This window comes from Drosophila miranda, chromosome 4 (genome assembly GCF_003369915.1).
Source record: "Drosophila miranda strain MSH22 chromosome 4, D.miranda_PacBio2.1, whole genome shotgun sequence".
NCBI lineage: Eukaryota > Metazoa > Arthropoda > Insecta > Diptera > Drosophilidae > Drosophila > Drosophila miranda.
In genome coordinates this window covers 30,922,612-30,946,720 of record NC_046677.1, presented here as the reverse complement: position 1 = coordinate 30,946,720, position 24,109 = coordinate 30,922,612, and the positions used below count along the sequence as shown (strand labels likewise).

Below are 24,109 nucleotides of genomic sequence, written 5' to 3'. Positions count from 1 at the left end.
ATTTACCGCCCAATGCGCCGCATACAAAGCGCACACACAAATTTTATATCCATCATCCCACAGAAATGAAATCGCATGACGCTCAAGTAATTCCACTGCAACCCCCAAAATATTGCACACTGGGACAAGAAGGCGGTGAAAATTCGTGGAACATATGAAAGTACAGCTTTCCTTCCGATCTCATGATCGCCTGGTGCTGGTCCCAGAGTGCGATTGGTCTTGTTTGGAAATCATAAATCACACTCACGTTCGATTTTCATCAAAACTGTGCGCTCCTGCATATCGGAAGCAATCGAATTCACTTGGTATGCCCGGCACGTGTACTCGCCGGTGTCACTCTGTGTTACCTTGTTGATGAGCAAACCATCGGCCAGGATGCGATACTTGGCGCCATCTGCCGCTGCAGGGGGAAATGGAAAATGACCGAAATGGAGGGAGAGAAAATTGAACGTTTGGTATTTGGGGTCGTGTAAAATGCATAGCTCATTATCGTCGGTCAACTCACTCTCCACACTAATGGGCTGCCCGTTGAAATGCCAGGTGATATTTGGCTGCGGTTCTCCCTTCACCTCGCACAATATAGTCTTGTCCTTGTCGCCCTCTTTTACGGTTATCACGCTGACGTTCTCCGTAAACGTAATTTTCTCTGTGTTCGGGGCAAGAAAACAATGCAAAATTAATGACTGCCCCACCAGTTCCGACTGTGGTCGCCCCTGTGGACGATTCCAGCACTTACGATATACAATCAAATCGAAGGATTTACTATGCAGACGGCCCTCAGCAGCTTCGCAGCTCCAATTGCCCTTGTCCGCCAGTGCGATGTGGGCGAAAACGATTTTCAATTGTTCTGTGTGGCAGAGAAAAAGAGCAGGAGAGTAAAAAAGGACCAAATTGTGTATAGAGTATATGTTGGAAAAAGGTTAAATGGGGCTCGAAAAAACAAAGGCCAAAGCCCGAATGCGTAGAGTAAAAAGAATTGGAATGAATTGCTTAAGAGACGACGAGAGGATACCCATTGCTGATCGAATTTGAATATCTCTTATCTGGAAAGCACCACTGCCAGATAAGTGAGAATGCTACAAAATGGGTATATCTTGATCTTGAATACATATTTTGAAGTGGTTTTAAAGGGGATATTTCACTAATTTATTTCGGAATACTTTAGTCCCCTTTTTGTTTCCCACTGGACTTCATGAATTCCCTTTTGGGTTCGAGAATTCAGATGGAAAGAATGTAGTTGGGGAATTGCAATTAATTGCGTTTGTTGTGCTTGTGGCATTGTTTACTCTTGCCCCCCGTCCATCTGGCGCACCTGCCCTTAGTGCTTTGCTCGATTTTATCTATCCAGCACCCCACTTGGGGTTCTGACCCCGATTCTCACCTGGCGATGTTTGCTCAATGTGGATGCGTCCTTTGTGCTCTCGTATAATTTCCCCTTTTGGCGATTTCCAATGCAGCTTTACGTCCGGATCGGGGCTCCGGCACTGCACAATGAGGGATTCGTTTGTGTAGCGCACAACGCTATGCTCCGCCGGACTCAGCGACAGGCTCTCATGGTGATTGCCCAAGACGACAGCTGCAAGAAGAGATACGGAAAGCGACAAAGGTTTAAAGACTGGGTATACTCTAGCTAATAGCTTGTTAATTGCAGTGGATGGGAAGGGTCGGGGTGGGGTGGATCGGGGTGTCTGCAGCGCGTAAAATGGGAATTGAGAAGTTAAGGCCAAGTTTTCCCGTTGGCAAGGGCTGCCATTGCCACTGCAATCGCATTTGCATAACAACGAAAACAGTGCAGCCGTGCGTTTTATTTTCTTAACAACTCAAACAGTTTTTCCTGCCAAACTTTCTATCATATATTAGGCAGCTGAGGCAGCTCAGCCGTTTGTGAATATTTTTTAATTTATTCGCCGTGCCATTTATGTCGGGACTCGTTCTGTTCCAAAATGGCTCTTAGCATGCCTCACAGCCTGTTATTCGGGCCACACAGCAAACTGCACTCAACGGATGCAAATTCCTGCCGTGGCCCGTGCTTTCTACTTTCACTTCATGTTTGCGCCTTGGCAAAAATGTTCATTGAAATTTATCACAAGAAACAGCAATTTCATTTTGCCAATTCATGTCAATCTGTGGGGGAAAATGTGGAGGAAAATGAGAAAACGGGCTGCAGTCTGCAGACAGAAAAACAGAAACAGAAGGAGTGGGAATGGGAATGGGAAAAGGGGTTGGGAAATCAACCATCTCCAAACTTCGGCTACGACCGGATACCTCTGCAGCCCTGTGGGTATTCTGGTAAAATGTATAGATGCAAAAATTTCTTGCATACTTTTTAATAAAGTTTGTTGCATGCCCCAAAGTGGCAAAGAACGAATAAAACACACAAACTGCGAAACACTCCCAGAGTCGGAGTGAGGGAAACATGATTGCATCGTTCATTTCGTTGGCAAAACTTTTCCATTGCCTTTTTTCTGCTTTGCAAATTTTATTGGCAACAGTATGGACATATTGAAATTATGCAGCTACATACATATATAATGAAATACATATATATCCCACTACATGGAGCCAGAAAAAAGGAGCCACAAGAACCCACAGCATGGCCTAAAGTGAGAACCATCTAAGTGGAATATTATGAACAATGTAGCTAAAGCAAAGACGAGGGCAATTACGCTCAGACTGCAAGAACTTCATTCATATTAATTAGCAGTGCTGAAGCTTTCTGTATTGAAAAATTGGAAGTCGGGGAAAATAGAGGCAAAGTTCGGTAAGATGAAAGTTTTGAAACAATTTGATAGCCTTTTAGTGATTTATAAAATTGAAAGGGGTTAGAAAGTTGTACATACAAGAAGAGGATTGATAGACCCTGACAATCAATTGCAAAAATATCTCGCTCTACGACTCACTCATTGCATTCCACAAGACTCGTTTTAGTTTTCCCTTACAGTTCAAGTTCACATCTTTCAACATCAGTTGACATATACATTAAGCCCTAATGTCTTCATATAACAACACTCTGGTTGTTTCTGAAGCCCAGAAAATAAAGGAAAATCAATGCCGACATCAGCTAAAGTTGCCAAACAATGGGTAAACATTACTTTTTATCGCGCTCTTGGCACTCCTCATACGAGTATGGCACCGCAGATACACCTCTGATACAAGTACACCTATGTGCTATATAGTTATGGGGGCGATACAAATATTTGCATTGTTTGCCTTCACCTGCAGACGCCAGTGCCAGTGTCACTGACTGATGCATCTGTCTCTCTGCCCGTGCTGTCGCTCTGGTTGGGGATCCTGTTGTTGCTCCCTGTCAGCGGATCCACTATCTGCTGCTGGGGAGGCGACGGCACAACACCCGTCATAAAATTTCATGTACAAACCAAAGTCACGGCACATGCGAGCTTAATGACAGGGCCACAAAAAGACCGAGAACACGAGGAAGCGAGAGCTGGAGTAAGCGCGAAAATAAATGTAAAGCATTGCCAAATGTGAGAAAAACAAACAGTTAGCGGTAAATGGCATTACCAGGGCCAGCCACAGGAGCAAAATTAAATTATCTGCCTCGCTCTTGGCATTGTTCAGCGGCCTTTATAAATGCATTATGCCAGGTACTCGTTTGCACTGCCAGAGCCAACGAATGTGAGTGGAAAGAAAAATAGCAGGGAAGAATGGAGAATGATTTGGGACTTGGGTGGCGAAGATAGTTATACCCTTAAAAATGTAGTTCTATTATTACGAAAACGTAGAGATCAGTTTTACAAAAAATTTCTGTAGAAAGTCTACAGAAAGATATATTTATGACAAATATACAAATGTTTGCAGGAATGCTTTCTTCTCTCCATTAGTTCCAAAAAAAGTATGTATACCCTTTGTAAAGGCACTCAAAAAATCGTATGCAGCTATGGGATGGTACAAGATGGAGCTGTTGAGCGGTAGCACGTGCAAGCTGCCAAAAAGTGCAACCAAGCATGCAACGCGTGGGCGACGTCCTGTGAACTGACGTGTGATGCCAACTGGTCCAGCCAGGACCCCCTTTAGGGGAGGTGGCAGCGTCAGGACCATGGGTGCGTTGTCCCCCCCTTTAGGTGATGTTGGAGCGTGTTAACCTGGAAATTTCGTTATGTGGAATTCATTATGTGTTTCGCATTCCTGCGTGCCAGTTTATTTTCATTTTCCAGCTTTAGTCCCAACATTGCCCTGTACGTACCATTATCGCTTTTAAAATATTTTTAAAATATTTAAACGAATTATGGCTTATTGAGCCATGGCCGCAAATTTTTAACAACAAATGCGGAAAATGCACCATACAAAACTTTTTGTTTCCTCTTAATAAAATGAAAGTCTTAATGAAAATCCGTAGAAATTTTATAATTTTTTGTTGCAGAGTGAAATGCAAAAACTTGTGACATCATTTGACATTTAGTACTGCTGCCCGGTCCCAGCAACGCCCCGGCCCGGCTAGCAAATCAAGCTCGAACTATATTCATTTGTTTTTAAATTATTCAGCATGGATTTTAATGAAATTTGGCCCTTCTTCAAGGCGAGCTGGCAATTCAATTTCCATTAGTTCGACGGCAAACTTTTTAATTATTTTCCGATGCCTAACGGCGGAGGATGGGGTCGGTACGGCATAAACTTTTTGTTCGTTGGGAAATGCTGCAAGCTTTCCTTTTTGTGCGACAATTTTTGTTTTGCATTTACTCCGGCAAAAAAGTTTGTTATTATTTTTTGATTTTTTCCTTTACTTTGCCAGTGCGCACGCATGCTCTCAACTTCAATAAAAAAGTTTTAATTTTCCAGTTGTAATAGAGAAAGCAATAACCACGCATCCATTCTGAGTGTATTAGCATGTGAACGAGTGTGCATGTGGGTATTTGAGAGTGCATGTGAGTGCATGTATTTGAGTGTGTGAGTGTTTTAATGTCAGCATAAACGCACATGAAGCGCACTTAACCTGAATTATGCGCGGCTTTGCTCAGACACGCACAGAGGAAGTCCCGCTTGTGTCGCATTCTGGTCATAGCTTGTATTTTCCATTCCCCTTCTGGCCACCATTACGTAAGCCACAGGACGGGCTACAGTCATGTGAATGAGATACCCAGTACTCAGTCAGGCCTTTTCTTTCTGCTAGGCAAACACACAGTTCTAGATCCTTAGATGTGCTCTTGATGCACGAAAGTGTGCTATGCGCATTTTTCAAAAGCCGTTTGTCGTTGATCCAAGACCTTCAAGCCACCCTCTGACTGATACATACATGTCCAGAGATTCAATATACCTTTTTACTCCACATGTACTGGATAGAAAAAACGGGGCAAATAAAAATGCTCGACCCTCGAGCATGCAAATAATTGCAGCATTTGTATGAGCTTAACCCATTTCTGTCAGTGGATTGTACCTCCTACATCCCCCGCCCGATACCCATTGGCTGTTGGGAGGGTGTAGAAAATTTGCCCGTAAAGTTTGGGATATGAGGTAAAGTTTTTATCAAAAGCCAGACACAGACGAACTGCCAACAGATCAACATTTTCCATTTTTAATTTCAATTGAAAAACAACCCGTTAACTGCATACCGGAGCAATAACCTGGTTACTGGCTACCTGGTACACATCAAAAGTGCAGTTTTCAGAATTATATTTTATCCACATTCAGATCCAGTGGTTTGACATCTCCAAGTAGGGAATTTATTCGAAACGCACACAAAGGGTCTAAGGAGTGCCCAGAAGCTGCACTGGTACAGAGCACGTAATGCCAAAACATACATAAATCATCACCGCGTCTCCGCATAAGAATATATTTCCGCTATAAAATGGACGTTTCCGCATTTTCGGAGCATCGTCGGTGCAACGTTGGAGCTTGGCACAAAACAGGAAGTCAGCTTCGGTTTTCGGTTCTGGGTTTTTGGATCCTCCTTTTGCAGGAGGTGGCTTTTGTGGCCAGCGGAAATGCAGGTGGGGTTCCCTCGGAATTGCTCCAGTTGCAGGAGCTGCTCGATTTGTGGGTGCTTCCCAGAGATGCCTTTTTAATAGTTTTGCAGCTGACACAAATTTGGTTGGTACTTGCGCACTCCCAGTTTTTGTTTTAGTTCAGCAATTAATTCTTTTTCCAGCTGCAGTTAGTTCATAAATTTTCCATTATGTGAGTGCGCGCAGGAAAATACATTTATGCGTTTTTAAATGCTTGGCAGCATATAATTCTCTCGGCACTCTCGACTACCGACTGGCTTTTGAGGAAGCTGCTGCATATAAATTTGCAACTGTCTGGCGATAAGAATTGAAAGAGAAGGAGTCTGACTCCTGGACTGCTGGACTACTGGTCCAGTCCTACTTTTACTCCTACTGCTTGTTCTTTTTCTAGAACTGCCACTGGTTCGGTTCTGCCTTCAACTCATTCATCAAAAGTGTGCGCCTTTGACTTTTGAAACAAAAGTTTGACAAACTTTGGTTTCTACTTCTGAGGAGAACACGAAATCGAGCCGGCGGGGGAAGCAGACAATTTAAAATGACGTTGTCGCACAGCTCCATAAAACTTTGAGCTACTTAAATATTTTAAACATTTTATAGATAAATCTGCGAACAGTGGATCAGTGTCAGTTGCGATTGCGATTTGTGTCAGAAATATAAAATATTCCCCCAGTGCTCTCGCAGGCCAAGCGGAAACAGATAAATTGGCACGAGTCCTGAAGCTTTTTGGTGTATTTTAGGGATGTGTCAACAAGAAAATAAGTTGGATGGATTAGACGAGAATTTCTTTTAGAGCTTCGAAGTTGATTAAAATATTGTTGAGGACTGTAAAGCAATCTTTAAATGGGAGGCAGCAAACCTTTGAAGGAAATAAAAGCCCAATACCATTGTGCCTTGGCCATTGTTCGCCAAAATTACCAACATTAGTAACAATAAATGACAATTTTAAACGAAGTATTCACATACACAAAAGAATGAAGAACAAATAAATCCCAGGTTTTTACAAAGAAAACAATGATATAAACCATTATTCATAGCTCATATCTTCACATTTATCAAAACAACTTTTTTTTCTTCCTTTTGTTATTCATTTCCACTCATTCCGGACACTCGGACCACTGTGACATTTCCCATTTTCACTTTTCCATCGCCCCCCGATGAAGTTGAATACATTATTACTTGTTCTCCGGGTGTGTCCATCGCTTAGATCATTTGTTAGGCAAATTTGCGGAAAGTTGCAACATGACAGGCGTCGCATTAATCATGGACCATCAAATCGTTGTAATCAAGGTATCAAGTGTCGGGACGGGGCTAATTGTGTAAGGTGAGATGGGTGGCACAGAAACGAAGAGAAACTACACCAAAGGTGGTTCTCTTTAGACTGCCACGCTCTGCCGCACCTTCATGAAGTTGTAATTGAAACTGTTCCGTGCACATTGCGTATACGCAGCGTGTTACGCGCCACAAGAGCAAAAGCGCCCTGACATTGCGATGCTGTAAAAATAAAAATCAAATTGCGCCTCCTCTACTGTTCAAGTTGCTGGCATGCAATTTTTAGTTAAAACTTTGTCTCGTGTCGCTGCTTAAAATTAAAATCCAACTGCGGGGCAACAAAAACGGCTACAGGATGTCCCTTTGGGAATTTGTATACCCTTCGAACAGGGTATAATAAGCGTGAGGTTCTCATCTGACTGAACATATAGATAGATTTACTCCTCATAAGAATGAAATCCCTGGAAGATCTATGCTTTCTTCTTAGAAATCAAAGGCTCAATGATTATGACAGCAAATAATATGTGTAGCTTCTACACGGTACTGCCACGATAGATCCATAAGAGTATCTATAGATACGGCTCCCGAATCTAGCCTCCCATTCTTTTTCTTATTTTGGGGCTGCTTTTCAGTCTTTTGCTGACAACTTTGCTGCTTGCACTTTGTCGTAAAAATAAAGTTTTATACATGTATACGCGAGTTGCTTTTTCTATTGTATTACTTACTTGATGCCATTGTGCATGGAGTAGCTACGTGTGTGCCACTTCTTCTGCTTCCTACATGCCACATTACAGCACAATAACAGAAACAACTGGCCCCAACCATGGGTAAGCTTTTGTGGCCCTGCCCCGCCTTTAGTGTCTTCATTTTTAGTGCGCTATAAGAAAAACTTGTCAGTTTTGTGGATCCAGATCTACTCGAATTGTTTTCGTTATGCCAACAAATTGCGGAACATTTGTGCGGACAACCAAGGACTTAACTGGGGGCATGGCCTCATAATAAGCGCAGGAACAGGAAATGGAATGTCAATGCATTCAGCGTTTATTGCTTATCTTATTGCTTTCAAAAAATGCGGATGTTGAACTGCAGATAAAAGATGTGTGATTATGTCCGTATTTGAATTTGCAAAATTAATGTAATAAATAGATAAGCAAATTTTTTAATTCTAAGATAACATGCTCGTCAGGTCCAGAATATTCCACTTGAATCTCAGAATAAGTGAAATTTTTGTTCTTTGTGTACACATATTCATGCATTTAAGCATTTAATACGTTTTGCTTGCAGTGCTAGCATACTCGTATATGTGTTTCTTGTGCTTGAACATAAACCCCCTAATTTGTGTAATATCCTGGCAATTATATGGACTGTAGTTAACGCCAAAGTAAACCGGCAATACTGCTAATTTAATTTCAATTTGACCAAACAACGGACACGCCCATTTCTTTATAGCCCACACTTCCGGTGAGTCCCTGTCCCTGCCTTCAGTACGCCCTTCAGAGTCAGGGACGTGGAGAAATTCCTGGCTCATGGACGATTAACTCGCTTAGGAACCTGAGCCGTGGCACTTAGTTGCATTTTTCATTAGCATGCAGGCGAAGGCACTTTTAATCCGGCCCAACAACAATACGGCATGGGGCGCTATAAATTTGCCTGCGAGCATGAGGAACGCAAATTGCTTTCCAAGTTTCTAAGAATTGTTGCGGGTGCAGATAGCTGAGGTGCTCGGCAAAAAGTCTCCCGCTGACTGGCTGACTGGCCTCGCTGCAATTTATATCCGGCACGTTGCAGCTTGAGTTGCGGCCCACAATTAATGCGCTTTTAATTAAACTTAAGTGTGCATTTCGCAATTGCAAAATTTCCTCCAACTATTTTAACTTTGTGGAATCTGTAGGCGTAGAGTGGGAGTCTCCCTTAACCCCTAAAATAGTTTACTGAAGATGAGACCTTTTTTTGGAGTGGAGTATGGGCTTGCATCGTCTAATAGAGGCTTCAAGGGGCTTTTATTTTGATGAAATTTCAACCTATGATGTGGAAAGAGAAATTAAATTAAATTTACCTTTCCGCGGCACAATGACAACAGGGAGAGGCAATTGTGAAATTTATTTAGCGATTTATTAAAGATATTAATTTAATCCACAACTCTCTCTTTAACCATGATTAACATACACTCTGCAGAGTCTATTCCATTAATTTATGCTCCAAACTATTAGAATCTCAACCAAAACAGGATGTTTCCACTCGCATACAGAATGTGTGCCCCGCTAAGAGTATATCTAAGCTTTTAACGGTCTGTGGTTGTTACGAGTATGAACAGCCAAAGCCAACATAAAGAGTGTAACAAATTGAATTTTTCATACCAGCAGTAAACTCTCTCGCACACACCTTTACACAGGGAGAATCTATGGCCGAAACACACACTCTGGCATATAGAGAGAAGCTCCGGCTAACCACACACTTAACAAGTTTTTGTGCAGCGGAAAAGCGGGAAAGCGGAAGCTGGCATATTGAAAAATGCGACAATATTTTCCACCGCCAACTGGAGTCAGCTCCCAGGCATTGGCAATGAGGTGGGCCGTGGCTGTGGGTGGGTGAGGTGTGGAGTGGCGTGGGTGTAAGGGGGTAAGGTTAAGCTTATGCCTTAACTCTATCTAAAGCAGATGAGCGAGTGGAAATTTCGTTGGGGCACGGTGCGAAGAGATTGCGCATGCTGGGAACCTTTAATTTGCGAGCGCCGTGCGCTACAGGATATTCGAAGGATATGCACCCTTTCTATATATATATGTATTTATATATATTTCCGTGCAAACCCTTGGTGGCTCCTGTCCATGCGGTTCATTAGGGACGGGCCTGTAGACAACACAAAAGAAAAAGGAAGCACCGCCTTTGATGGCTTCAGGGTATATTTCAGCGCACTGCCAAGCGTATACGTAGACGTAGACTAGGACCAGGACCAGAACATCGACCACAACCAGGACCGGATCACCCAGCGGCTCTGCTGGTCCTCAGGCTGCAGCTAATTACAGCGCCATAATGAGTGCCACTATTACCAGGTAAGCAACGTGAAGTGAAGTGGAGTGGAGTTGAGTGTGAAAGAGCCATTAAAAACAATTTACTGACGGAGAAATCCCTTAAATTATGTAAATATGTGTGGCGAGAACTTAAAATTTGTGTTCATAAATTGTACCGGCTGCAGAGATACTCGCACAAAATTTTTGATGAAAAAATGCATTTTGATGAGTGAATAAAATGCTGCTTTTTTGCGTGTCCACATATTGACTGACAAGCGAGGTTATTAACGCTCAAGAATACATTTTTGTAATGAAAACCGCAGTTTCCCTTTTTTAATTGGTTTAATGTTTAATATCACTGCTATAATATCACCAATGCTCGTATTTAAAATATTATTTGCTTTCCCAGAAATACAGCTTGTAAGCTCGTATCGATCTGATAAATATATTTTCTCTTTAATATAGAGTTCATATTTATTGGAAAAACGTTTAATTGCAGGTCGATATAATAATATTTAATATACGAGTGTGTTAAATGGTTGGAAATGTTTAAAAATATTTGAAATGCTCAATTTTGACAGATTTAAAAGCCGCAATTTACTCAGTTCAATGTATTTCCGCTTCAACATAGTTATAGACGTTGATGCTCGTACACTTGATCAAACTTTTCCAACACTTGAAATACTTGACTTAAACCAACTTGCGTCCAAAGCATCTGTCATACAAATTTGTTTTTCCTTTGATGATGCTTTCACATTTATTGCAAGCTCAAAAGTTATTTACCATTTATTTGACACAAACTTCATCTCAAGTTGTACTCTTTTCACTTCGGCTTGCATTGAATTTCCTTTTGGTGGGAACTCTTTTCTCCACTTTTCTCCACTTTCCGTAATGTGTAGCAAATGCACTTTCCTCTGATTTACAGCGTGAATGGCATGACTTTCCAAATAAACGGTTACCGATTCGTCTTGATCATGGTCTCTGATTTAAAAATGCAAATGCACTGCACTCCGGCAATCCTTCTCCGGATAAAAAGGATGCTGTTGCATTAACTGGAAGTCGCTTGTCGCTCATTTCAAATCGAGCCAACAAATGCACACAAATTCACATCTCATCGCCCGAGCGGCACGACCTTTTTCGTGTTCTTTTTTGTGGGGGAAGCCCCCAACCGCATGGATGGGGTCCCGGATCGGGGGCCATATGTCTTGTTGTGTGTGCAGTGGGCGAGGGACTTAAGTAATTCATTACTTTTGTCATGCATTGTCATGCATGTTTGCCACGCTTTCTTTCATTCCTTCCCTCTTTTTTTCGTGTGTTGTGCTTGGCTGGCGTTGAATTTTTATAGAATGTATCGTGGCTGGCAGGTTTGCTCCGGTTCTTTAGCCCTGTCTGGGGCCCTGTTATGGCTGGGGGCTGGGGCGGGCGGCCTGGGCTGCACTGACTGCTGTTGCAATTTGTATGCAAAATTGTTTTACAAATTGAGCAAGAAAGATGGCGTAAGCAGAAGGCATACACTCACACACGTGCAGACCCTCAGTCGCACAAAGGAGTCAGGCAAACAAACAAGCAGCACGTTGACTGCCAAGACAGCCATAGACAGTTGCATTTCACTTTTCGGTGTTGCCTTTCTATAAATTTTTGAATTTCAACATTTTCCAACGCACATGACACACTTGTGCACGGAGAAGGATGCTCTACTTTTGCTCCATTCAGCTCTTCTCTCAGGTGAGAGCAAGTGGCGGAGCTTTGGAATGTAACGACAGAATATTTGCATAATTAATCGAGTTTATTTTTAATTTATGCCAAACAAAAGGACAACTGATTACAACACACAAATATTTGCGTATTTATTGGCACTGATTGCTGGATTATTGTAAAAGTTACAAATAAAAGAAGATTAATTACAATTTAACGAAGGCCTTCGGGTCAAAGGCAGACAGCCCGGATTTGGGCCATCGCTCATTGTTTTCGCCTCGCGGTCGGTTGCGCAATCACACCGCATAATCATTAAAGCCCGAATGCCCTTCACGACCCCGGGCTATTTTTACAAGTTTTTCTCCTTGCCATCATCTCCTGTGGGGGTAAACTTTTTAAGCCTCCATGCTGTTGCTTGTGAGCCACTCTTCAAAGTGTAGCAGAGCAGGTGTTGGCGTTTAAAAAAATACAAGTGCAGGTAAATAATCCTTACAAGAGTAGGGAGCAAAGTTTGACGAAGGTAAGCGCTGGAAAGTATACCACAATTTTGTATTCCTATGTTTAAATCGCTTCACGGGGCAAGACGATATTGAAAAGTTTATATAGAAAGTGTTCTGCTTAAGCTAAAGACTTATAGTTCCTAGCGATGTCGCGATTGAGAGGAGAGACATATGGTTGCATAGGCCGTAGCTATCCGGTAGATGGCTTGAATAGGTTTTCAGAGGTTTGGGAAATCAATGAGCAGGAATCACATGTGATTTATCCCGTTTATCTTAAAAGATCAGAGACCGAACTGCTTTACCATAAAATTTGACACTTTCAAAGCTAGACAATCAAACTTCCCCGACCAACCATGAGTTAATATCTACTATTTAAAAATTATGAATTAATTCACTTTGATGCCGTTGCTGAAAAAATACACATAAAATTGCCAAAGAGAATAATAGAAAAAGCCACTAATTTGAGGTTTAGCTCCCTGATCCACATTCTTGCTGCACAAAGCGATGGATTGTGGTTCGGCTTGCGGTCAACTAAATTATAATTAAAATATAAATATGGCTTGAGTGCTTACATATTTGCAGAGCTCTTGTCCCAGCAATTTGCGTATTCAAATATTGACTCAAGTTTCTCCAAGGAGATTGGGATTGGGCCAAAGACTATTTTGTAAGTTTTATCAGCAGTGTCGCAGCAATTTGTGTGCCTGGCCGGCCGGCCACTTTTCGGATTCGAATTGTTCAGCGTTCAGTGTCCAATGTTCGAGTGGAGACCCGCATGTTCTTCATTTGTTTGTTGGCCAAAGTCCACTCGACGACAACTGGGCCCCAGGATGGGATGGCGATGCAGAAGAGCAGAAGCCTGGGGAACTGGTGTGGTGGAATCTGGTCCATTGAACGAACTTTTCCAAAAGTGGAATTGCATTTGCTTTGCTTGAAAAACTATTATAACTTTGGCCACGACGCCTGCCCCATGCAAGAGTTTCAGTTCATCCAACTATGAAAGTACTTTATGTGAGCTAACAAAAATATTTCTTTTATTGAGTTTCGCCAGAGCCTGCATCAGCGGCGAGGCAGAGTAAGAGACACAGCCAGAACCCCGGACCAGAGCTTCAGAAGGAAAGTCAAGCCCTCGATTTTAGGCTGAGTGGATCTGTCCGGGAGCCCCTGCCCAACAGCAGTAGAGGCAGCAGCAGCAGCCACTTGAATGCCGTCCCAAAACTTTTCTTCTCAAAGCGAAGCAACAGAGGGCCAAGTCTCCAGTTTCCCGCCAAGTGCCATTGTTGGCCAAGTCGAAGACAAGTTGATACTGAATGGGGCCCCAGTTGGTTGGTTATATGATATATGCCATTTTAGAGCTACAACGAAACCGTTTTATTTACTTAAATTAAGTTCTGCTACACACAAAAGGCAATAATGGCTTAAACTAAAAGAAATATTATGAAAGAGAAGTGCGTTTCGTAATCTAATCCAATTTGCCCTTGCTTCAACAGAGTGATGGTTGATTAAATTATTACGAGCATATATTGTAAGTCCTTTCCACACTTTAAAACTCCCTACCGCTCCTTTGATGTGCCCATCGATATGTTCCACAAACTTGTTTATCAAATAACTCGTGCAGCATTCAAATGCAATTATGTCAATTGGTTTTATGGTCAGTTTGTGCAGGCAGAAAACTATAAAATTTGATTTATTAACTACACAAATTAACCGCAAGTATCTGCTCGTAAATTTTGAAACAGCATTTTTATGCAAATTGCCCACTGATGCGACATAAATTGTGCAACATTTGCATTTAAAATGTCACGGCAAAACTATAACTTTAAAGTTATACATTAGCCAGGCAAATAAACCTGTTCAGGGGCCCTCCCTTTCGCAACGACCTACGAGTAAGAGGTCCGGACAAAAACCCATCATATGTAATTATGCTGTGCACTTTTCGGGTGTCCAGGGGTATATTGTATTTGTGGAAAGACATGTTGCAGAAGGAACAAAGGCTCTATGTATGTTCTCTATGTCTATATAGTACCACATATAGGCCCTTCGACTTGAAATTTGTATAAAAGTTGATATACTAAGATTAATATTAATTGCATCAATCTATAAACAGGGCTTTCATTTTAAGAGGTATTTTTTGACTAAAAATTCAGTGATTTGCTTTGTTTTCCACATCAAAATGCTAGTGCCGGGTATCTCTGAGTCGTAATGTCAACTGTAGCGCTTGTTTTTAGTAGTTTGTGGCATACACGATAAACACACACGCAAACAAGCCGCAGACTGTGGCATATGGTCGGTGTTTTTGTGTGTATTTGGTGTGTCGTTGTGTGTAGTTCTTGTTGCTTTCCTGATGTAATATTCGTTGCTGTTTCTGTTGTTGCTGTTGGTTATTGTTTGTTGCGCTAGTTTTGTGGTCGCGCTTTGTTTTGGATCAGACAATGAAATTGCAAAAACCGTTGCGAAAAATGTTGCTTACGCAACACGCTCCCAGTCCCATTCCCAGTTTAAGCTCCAGCTCTATTCCTATCCTCAGCTCAGACATTGTTCCACTCCCACCCAGCTCCCAGCTGTAGTGCCCTCTCTATGCTGCAGCTCCCACCTATTGTTGCAGCGCCTGTAGTTGGGCAACAAAAAATGCATTCCTATGCAACGTCAGCGCCAGCCAAGTTTTAATTACGTAAAATATTTTTGCGTAGCCTCGATCTCGCTCTCTCTAATCAACTTAAAAGCCGGGAAATAACAGCACCTCAGTCCCCAGCGAAATTGCAATTCGGCAACATGGTCAGAAATGTTGCAGTACGGGGAAATGCGTTTTGCAACTCTCGCGCATCTCCTGCAGCGGCAACACTTCAAAAGACCCAAGCCCTGGCCAGTAGCTTAAAAAAGTCAGACAGCAGTGCAGCCAGGGGAGTCTAATAATTGCAACATACTTTGGGGCAAGGCAGTTAGCTTGTCAGTCAGTCAGTCAGTCAGTCAGTGTTTCATTCCTCAGTCACAGAGTCCCTCAATTAGTTGTTGCACTCTGACACGGTATTCAGCTATTGCTCTGGAGTTTCCAGGGAGAACAAGAATACTGTTCTTGAAGGAAGTAGACTTTCCATAGATGATTCTTTCATTTGGGGGCTTGCTATTATTATATGTTTTTCATTCAGTCATTAACTATTTCTTACAGCTTCCTACTATTCAGGGCATCTAAAAGTCTGCCTGTGGCACAAGGCTGTTTCCCTTTTTGGTTTGTTGTTATGTAATTACTTGCTGAGTGGCGTACGCAAACTGTTTGAGCTGTTGCCAGAGTTGGCGGTGCGACAACCACAGCAGCAGCAGCAGAAGGACGACCAGTAGCAGGAGCAGCGCAGACAGAGAAACAGGAGTCCTAAGTGCTTTTTGACATGCAACTACATACTTACATGTGCATTTATGAATCCATTGGTGTACTCGTAATAGTGTGCTGGTCCGTAGGTGGGAACATTTATTAACATGAATGTGGCAAGAGAGGCAGCATAAGCAGTAGCAGCAGCAGTAAAAGCAATTTAGTTTACTGCAAATGTTAGCCGGCGGCTACAATGTTCTGCTGCCCTCAGCATTTTAGCTGATTCATGGCTAAACGTTTTGCGGCAAACAGTGCGTATGATTGATATCGCCCGGGAGTCAGGCAGCCAGGGGGCCAGCTCAGTGCTAACTAGCAAGTAGTGTACGAAAATTGAATTCACAACTTACAGAGGAAATTCTGTGGCCACTCAACTGCTTGGATCCATTAATAGTCGAGTCGAGTAGAGTCGAGTCGAGTCCTGGCCCCACACTTGAGGGAGCAGGGCAAACAAAGTAGATACAACCAAAGAGATACACTAGCCGACATAAATCACAAGTCACCTAGGGTCGCTTGTGGGCTGTTATTTTGGCCAGCAATTGTTAATCAACTGCCGACATGACAGGCACGAATTATGCGAGAGCACGACGACACGCTGTCAGTCCCAGGGCCAAGTCCGAGTCGAGAAGCCAACATTTTGCTCAACAATGCCACTCAGGTGGAGATGCTCATCCAACGTCCTGCGACATGTTTGCTAATCTGTTGCGTGAATGGAATTTATTATCTTCGAGCCGAAGAGCCGGCTATCGATCAACCCAGACTTCTGGCTGGAAACCCATTTTGTGATCAGCGAATCGGAACGAAATGTTTTCAATCGAATTAAATTTTCATAAATTGTGACATTTGCCAATGAGCACACAAAAGTCAATGCAATTATGTGCAAATTGCATTTTATTTGATTGGATTTGAATAGATTCGATGCCCTGATTGGATTATGCAAATGTTTCCTGTAAATGGCATAAGCACACAACTAATGGCAGTACGCTGACAAAAGTTCGAGCACAACTTTCCCGTGCCAGGTGTGGGTCTGGTCTCCTTTTCGCAACTGGCAGTGAAACGATTGAGCAGAAGCTATTCTTTTCGCTGCTTTTTAATCAATACAACTTTAAGGCCACCCAATGGATTTGTGCATCAGACAAACTTTTCCGTTCTGTTCGGCATCTGCCGGTACTTCCAAATTGAATTCGTGCACATTTGGGAATTTTCGGCAAAGAACCTCAAAGCATAGACTGGTGCTCAGCAGAGGATACTCTCGTACATATGTTTTAGTTGATTTGGTTCTTGGGGATTTATTGGGGATTTTAAGAGTGGTTTCAATTACAGCTTCCCTCATGAATGCTTTGGAAATGGTAGCAATAAGAACTTCAAAGAGGAATTTAAAACTCATAGAGAATGCGGAATCAGGTAGCCACATAGCACACAGAACTTTAATGTGTGGATATTATTCTGCTAGTATGTCTAAATGTGACCCCAAAACATTACGTATTTATGGAAATGATTCCCCTCCAACCTGCCATAATAATGCTGCTATGTTCCATTAACCAGTCAGCGGCATTTTCCTTTTCAATTAGCACACGGCTTTGATGGCCGCATTATGCTCGGGCGTGTGCGTCTGCATTTTATCCATATGTGCCAAACAAAATTTCGAGTGCAATTACAATTTCAATTGGGGCCGCATTTGCAATCACACAATATTTCGGATGCTTTTTAGGACCGACGATTGTCGGATGTCGAGCCATCTAATTGCTAAATAGTTTCCTGTTTGTGAAATAATCAACGCGCTGCCCTTTTAAATAAATCATTTGACAAAGGATTTGGCGAGACTTGCGTGTAGTTTGTTATTCGTACGAATAAACACTATATGCGGTACACCGCAGTCGCTAATTCAAGTTTCACCCAGACACCCGGTGCGTATGCGTAATGCTGTGCATCGTGTGAATAATGTCCGTGGGCTGGTACTAAAGGGCATTGACATTCACGGGGAATGACATTAAAGGTTTTACGGTTCGAAATTAAAGGTGTGTGTTGGCACGAAATGGGGAGACATACTTACTATCAGCAAGTCATTTTCAAGACCTTGATCTTCCACGTCGGATGCCTGTATCATGGATAACACTCGGAATTTCTTCGCTTAGAAAAACTGGTAAAAATCCACAAAATTTCAATGAAAAAAACTGTACAAGACAAAACTATATTTCAATAAAAGCCATTGCCAATTCTGAAATTAAATTCTGAGAACTGCCTACACACATCAAAAAAGTAACTTTCTCTCATTCCTTTGATTGCTTTCATTTAGTCGGAACTTAGTTGAAACTCAGCTCTGTGACAAGCTAAATTGTGCATGTACTCGTACTCGTGCATGTTCTCGTATGTACATGCATGTGAAACTAACTTGCCTGAAAATGGCTCCACTGATGCCTGCAATTGTCACTACAACTGGCTGCCTCTAATTGCAGTTTGGCTGCAGTTCTTACTCTGCCATTCGCATAGCATCAACTTGACACAATTCGGCAAGCTCTATGCCTTTTTGCAATTTAGAATGTCCTGGCTAATGTCGGCCTGTTCCCTGGGAGCGTTGCTTTGTTCATGGGACATGACATGTCATGGGTCACACATAAAGAGAGAGTAGTAGTTGTCATCTGGGTTTGTCATTAGCTCAAGAGAACATATCATGGGGAATTTATGTAAACTGCGTGTCAAATGGGGAGCGATTTGTCGTTTGAAAACGAAACAGGAATCTTGTGAACTACAAGGAAATTGCTGCTATTAGAGATCTCAGAAATTGATTTCCAACAAAAAATTCAATTCCAGTAGACATGTGTGTGAAATAAGGAATGATGTACACAAACTGGACTTGAAAATGCTTGAACTTGAAAATGGCACAAAAAACGTTTATAAAGGTATTTTGGTTTGTTTATTCAATGGTAAAATATTATTATCCGCTCGCTGTGGCACTTACTCCGGCCTTCCAGCAATACATTTTTCATTGACATATTTCTCATATTTTTCATTAGCTCATTCATTTACATATGTCTACCAAAAACAATAGAATTGAATTTGCCTATCGATGTATCTAGAGGGAATCTTCCCTCCTTCCATCAGTTGGTTACAATAATTGATTGCTTTTTTTGGGAACGGACTACATTCTGCCAGAGGGAAAAGACACATACATATTTCATTCGTCTGACATTCTCGTATTGCCGCCAAAAACTCCACTCTACTCAGACTCCGTACTTTGTGGTTCCCTACTAATTGGTCACTTGCCGTTCTCTGATTTATGTGTTCTTGCTAGCCGGCAATTTGTCCGGGTGTCCAGCATTTCGGCAAATATTGTCTTCCCAGACAGCAGAGAAAATATCATTTTTTTTTTTGCAGGAAAATAAATTTTGAAAACTTTTCATACACAGCCCAAGTGTCGAGAACTGACAAAAGCAGGACCAGCCCAACACCGACATCGATAGCAGGATACCAGAGACCAGAGCCCAGGGCCCCAGGAAGGAGACCAATGCGTAACACTTGGGCCAAACAAACTTGTTTACACATTTTTGGTTGCTCAATTTCTACTGTCAACAGGCAAGCCAACGACAGCACTCCAACAACCAGAACCAGAACCATAGCTGGACCCAATCCCATTCCATTTCTTCCAACCAGCAAGTTGTTTGTCTTTGTTGCCCCTGCCGGTCTGTGGGTGGTGGCAGCAACAGCCTCTTGGCCTTCTCCAAGTTACTGTGGCACTCTCTTTTCTCTCTTTGTTGCCAGTGCACTCAGCAGCAATTGGTCTACCGTTTAAGCAGAAGAATGCACTAAAAATAATTCACGCTCGAAGCTTGCCAAAGGGGGGCAACCTCCTTGACCATGTGCCAGATCCAGAGGATTGGGTTCCGTTCCTGTTACTGCTGCCTTGGCCGCATGCAAATGAGCTCCCGGCACGACTTTACCCTGCTTTATGGCCTGATGCAGTTTCTTTTTTTACGAGTGCAGTGCTAAATTACAGTCGCGCATTAAGGCTAATCCATTGCAATGATGACGTTTAGTGGCCCCGGCGACAGTTGTGAGAAGTTTTTATGTCCCATAAAAATGCCACTGCACAGTGGGTGCTACTTGGCATTATACATATAGTAGAAAGAACACTAAACGTTACTTTATTTCCACATCATAGCTACATATAACTCTTTATATATCTCTGCCAGTCCGAAAAATGCAAGGTGTATTTATTACCTAGTGTGATTTTAAAAATATAACCTTTTATGTTTACCGTATCCTGCAATTTTCTCTGCTTCGGCCCACTGTCTCTACTTTTTACTGGTTAGATCCTGTCAGACCACATTAAATCCAAAATCCCAGAGCGATTTATCTTTCTGAAAGCTAAGTAAAAAATGACTCCAAATAATAATTATACCAGCTTTAACTGAATGTTGTGCGGTATCAGAATCGTGACACTTCTTTCAGATTTGCACTTTTTCTATTTGGCTTGCTTTTATTCCACTGTTGCTGCTTTTTACTGGCTGGATGACGGCAGTCTTGTGCTAATTTCGATTTAATTTTATTTCAGCTTATATTTTTTATAGTTCACAACTTGGGTTGCAGTCGTGCAGGCGTTTGCCCTCACTGCCGACCCGCCTCGGCCCACTCCTCCTCCTCCTCCTTCTCCACCCAGACCACGCACTCATACTCGTACGAATATGCCATGCATTTAGATGAACATTTTCTGGTGTGCGAGAGTTTTTGCTATTCCATTCAATTACGGAGTCAGGCATGACCTGGTATGTCTATGTCTTATCGTCGGAGTCGGAGTCGGTGGTATGTGTGTGACCCAGGCTTTTATGCCTGACTGGAGCCTGTCACATTTGCTTATGCCTTGGCTTAGGTCAAATTATGTTTGACTATAAACGGCATGCGAAATTTTCGGACAAAGCCCAGGGCACATCAATTTTAATCAAAGGCACCGAACGTGCTCTGCATGCCCAAGCGAGGATGGGAGGGCAGGTCCAATTCCCTGATAAAGGCCTCATCTTATCGTCGCATCAGGCGCAAAAGTTTGCAGCTCGGACAACACTTTTGAGAAGTCAAAGTGTAGCAGTAAATCAAAGCTAAGCCTCCAGCGTTGATGACCGTTCAACGTCACTTGAACGGGAACTTGAAGAAAGAATCGGGCGGTCAGAGGATGGGCCCAAAGGAGGGCAATGAGAGGGAGCTGTCCCACTCATTCTCGGGAATTGCATCTGTTTGCGAACTTTGAACTTGCACTGGCAGCGCCCAGCACCAGCTTAACCCTTTAATGCCTTTATCAGCTTTCACATTTCACTGGGCGGGCTCCAGTAGGGAGGTTGTTATAGGGCTATTATACCCTTGAAGAGGGTATATACAAACCTCTAAGGAATGAAGAACTAATGCCGCCAAGATCAGATTACTTAAACATACGTGCCATGTAAATGGCCTAGATGATAGATAAAAACTTGCATTATTCTCTAGATATTCCACAATTAAATGCATTTCTACATAGTGCAATCCAATTGAATCTAAACGGAAACATAGCCCGGAAGGGTATCTATCTGTCATCCCCTGCGGCTATCCTCTCTCTCTCTCTCTTGTTTTGCCCTGTCTTGCCTCGAGCTCCGGCGATTGAACACTTTTTTCTCATCCTCCCGGGGGCTGGACACTTGACCGCTGAAATCCTTTTTCCTAGACCAGACATTTGGTGAGCTTCCTTTGAGTGGCGCCTGCAAGGGCAAATCAATGTCGCTTCGGCTTTAAGGTTTTGCCAGGAAACTGTTGCCTCTTAAGAAGTGAACCGAATATTTCGGACTTTGTGTTGCATAATCATCATTCCATTTGGATGGCAAGCTCTACCAATTTGTCATCACGCATCACTCACTCGTCCTGTAAGGCAAACCTACCGACTAGGGCTTAGCCCCTTGTGCTGTCCTCGCCCCATTACCTTACTATGACTTCTTTGCGCCTGTCGCGTGGTTCTCGGAACAATGTGTCCCGTCTAATCCTTTTTGTGCCCGACTATCATTACCAGCTGCAACATAGTTGTGGTTATGCTTGACGAACCAGCACCGGCCTTCGCTAAGCAGCTTAGTCTTCGCTCCCTGCTGGCCTAGCCCACAACTTTGTCTCAATTTCAGCAATTGACATTCTGTTTCCGGTCGCCGCTTTAATATTTATAAGCTCACGGACAGGACTTCAAAGCCAACTGTCACTGTCTGACATTGACATTTAAATCGAGTGAAACCATACTTTATTCGGCCAGCAATCTGTCAGTGTCCCCAAGGGCAGGCTGTTTAACAAATGTTTCCTTTTCCCCATCGCTACTTATTATGAAAACTAATAGTTTGCTTGGGGTCATTTGGGTAGGCCGTTAGCAACTAAATCACACACAAAATGTGTTGGTCATTTGAATTCATGCATAAATATGCAGTAATAGACAGGACGAGTATTTAGAACTCACCCAGAACTATATCGAATAAATATTTAAAGTAAGTTTCACTTTAAATGAAATCAAACGTCTTTTTTAACAACACAATGTCCCTTAAACACATCCTCCCGCCGCAGCCAGGCATGTCTCTAAATTTAAGTTAACTTTTCAGGCATCCCAAAAATATACACTGTGGTATGGCCGTTTAAGGGATCCGAACTGTTTGTTTATATAACGGACAAACCGCAAAAACCATCGAATTTGGCAAAATGTCAGAATGCGGTTTTTGCCACTAAACTTTCCGTATTTGCAGCCAAGGCAAAAGTTCAAAGGGCTGCGGTGAATGGATAAGTTTGTTAGCCATACAGAAAAAAACATTGACAAGGACGCAGAGCAGAGGAGGATGCTGGCTGGTACTGGTGCTGGTGTTGGTGTTGGTGCTGGCTGAAAAGTTGCGCCAGCAAACATGTGTTGCAATGAGTTATAGTTTTCTTAGCCCTCACCGAAAATCAATAAACCAGGAGTTGCAGCATTGGCAGACACAAGAGTGGAAGCCTAAGTAGGGGCAGAACCTTTCTCTGGATCAGGACTTGCAGTAACAGTTTCCCATCCCGTACTCGTAATTTTCGAGAAGTCCAAACCAATTGCATTTCCGTTTGGCTGACACAAGCAGCTCCTAGGAGCTGCCCCTTCGCATCTGTTTGTGCGTGTGTGTGTGTGCTAATCGTTGCATATCAGTTACGCGTTGCACGTTCCGTTCCTGCCTTTTGCCGCCATCTTTTTTCTGCAGGTTGCAGGTTGCATCTGCTTATTGCCACATAAATCAACCAATATGCTAGACAGAGTTGCATGCCAAAAAAGGCATGACTCTGCGTGGATATGTGTGTGTGTGTGTGTGACTGTCATGCCCCCTTCCCACCTGAAAGGATATTCCGACTCCGCAGACTCCAGACGAAGCAGGGCACGTGTTCCATCTTATTCGTAATATAAGTGGAATTCTGTCTGTTCCATCCTTGGGCCCCTTAACCCCTTGTCTTAGCAACATCCCCCTTTCAAGCTTCATCTTCCAAGAAAAAACATATGAAAACGAATGAACTATAAATCCTATAAAAAGTCGCTATCACTTAATAGTTTCCTCCTTCAAATTTCCAATGACAGCAACGTTTGTGGATGACAATGGAAGCAAAGTATCAATTTGTCAAATTTTTTAATGAATTATCTGTTATGCAATCTTTAAGGGAATTATCTTACAGCATAGGACCCAACAAAAAATAAAAAAAAAACAAAACGCATTAACAAAGTTTCGCTTGCACACACAGGGAGAGGGAGAGCATCACTCATGACAGACAGTAGTCGCATATATCCGTACATCAAACCAACTCGGCGTCACCGACACGGAAGTTGCCTTTGTATTTCCGGTTGTCTCACTGACGACGTCGCCATTGCCCCTGCCTCGACGTCGTCGCCTGTTTGTCGCCTGTCACACATTCACCCAACTTTCTCACAGATACGCTCACATACAGTTGCAGAAATACTTGTACAAATGTCTGCAATTTGCTGGCGTTCGCAGCAAATGAGATGCCAAAATAGTTGCGTTTATGGTTAACATTTGGGAGGTAAATGACTTTTGCCCATCCACTTGATGTTTCAGCCCGAGTTTCGGGTCTGTTCTGCACTTTCGGTTTAATTGTGGAGCTTTTGTGTGACATTTGCCAAAAAACGTTTGCACAGATCCCAGTGCCATTTGCTGGTGATTAAATTTTAAGTTTATGGCTTCATTTTTCCCCAGTCACCTCCGGGTGTGGAGCAGCTCACTAATTGAAATTGCTTTTTCGAAAGCATTTTAGGCATGCAGATACAAAGATGTCGTCATTTGGGACCACCAGCCCTTGGCATCA

General features: G+C 42.7%; 1 protein-coding gene across 1 annotated transcript in view; it reads right to left on the bottom strand.

Moving 5' to 3' along the window:
• LOC108164042 (limbic system-associated membrane protein) overlaps window positions 1–24,109 on the bottom strand; it is a 67,798-nt gene that overhangs the window by 2,346 nt on the left and 41,343 nt on the right. The window contains exons 2-5 of the mRNA XM_017299620.2: window positions 1,382–1,576; window positions 737–847; window positions 506–646; window positions 248–400 (exon numbers count right to left, since the gene is read on the bottom strand). Coding sequence (XP_017155109.1) covers window positions 248–400; window positions 506–646; window positions 737–847; window positions 1,382–1,576 — 600 coding nt within the window. The remainder of the gene's footprint in view (window positions 1–247; window positions 401–505; window positions 647–736; window positions 848–1,381; window positions 1,577–24,109) is intronic.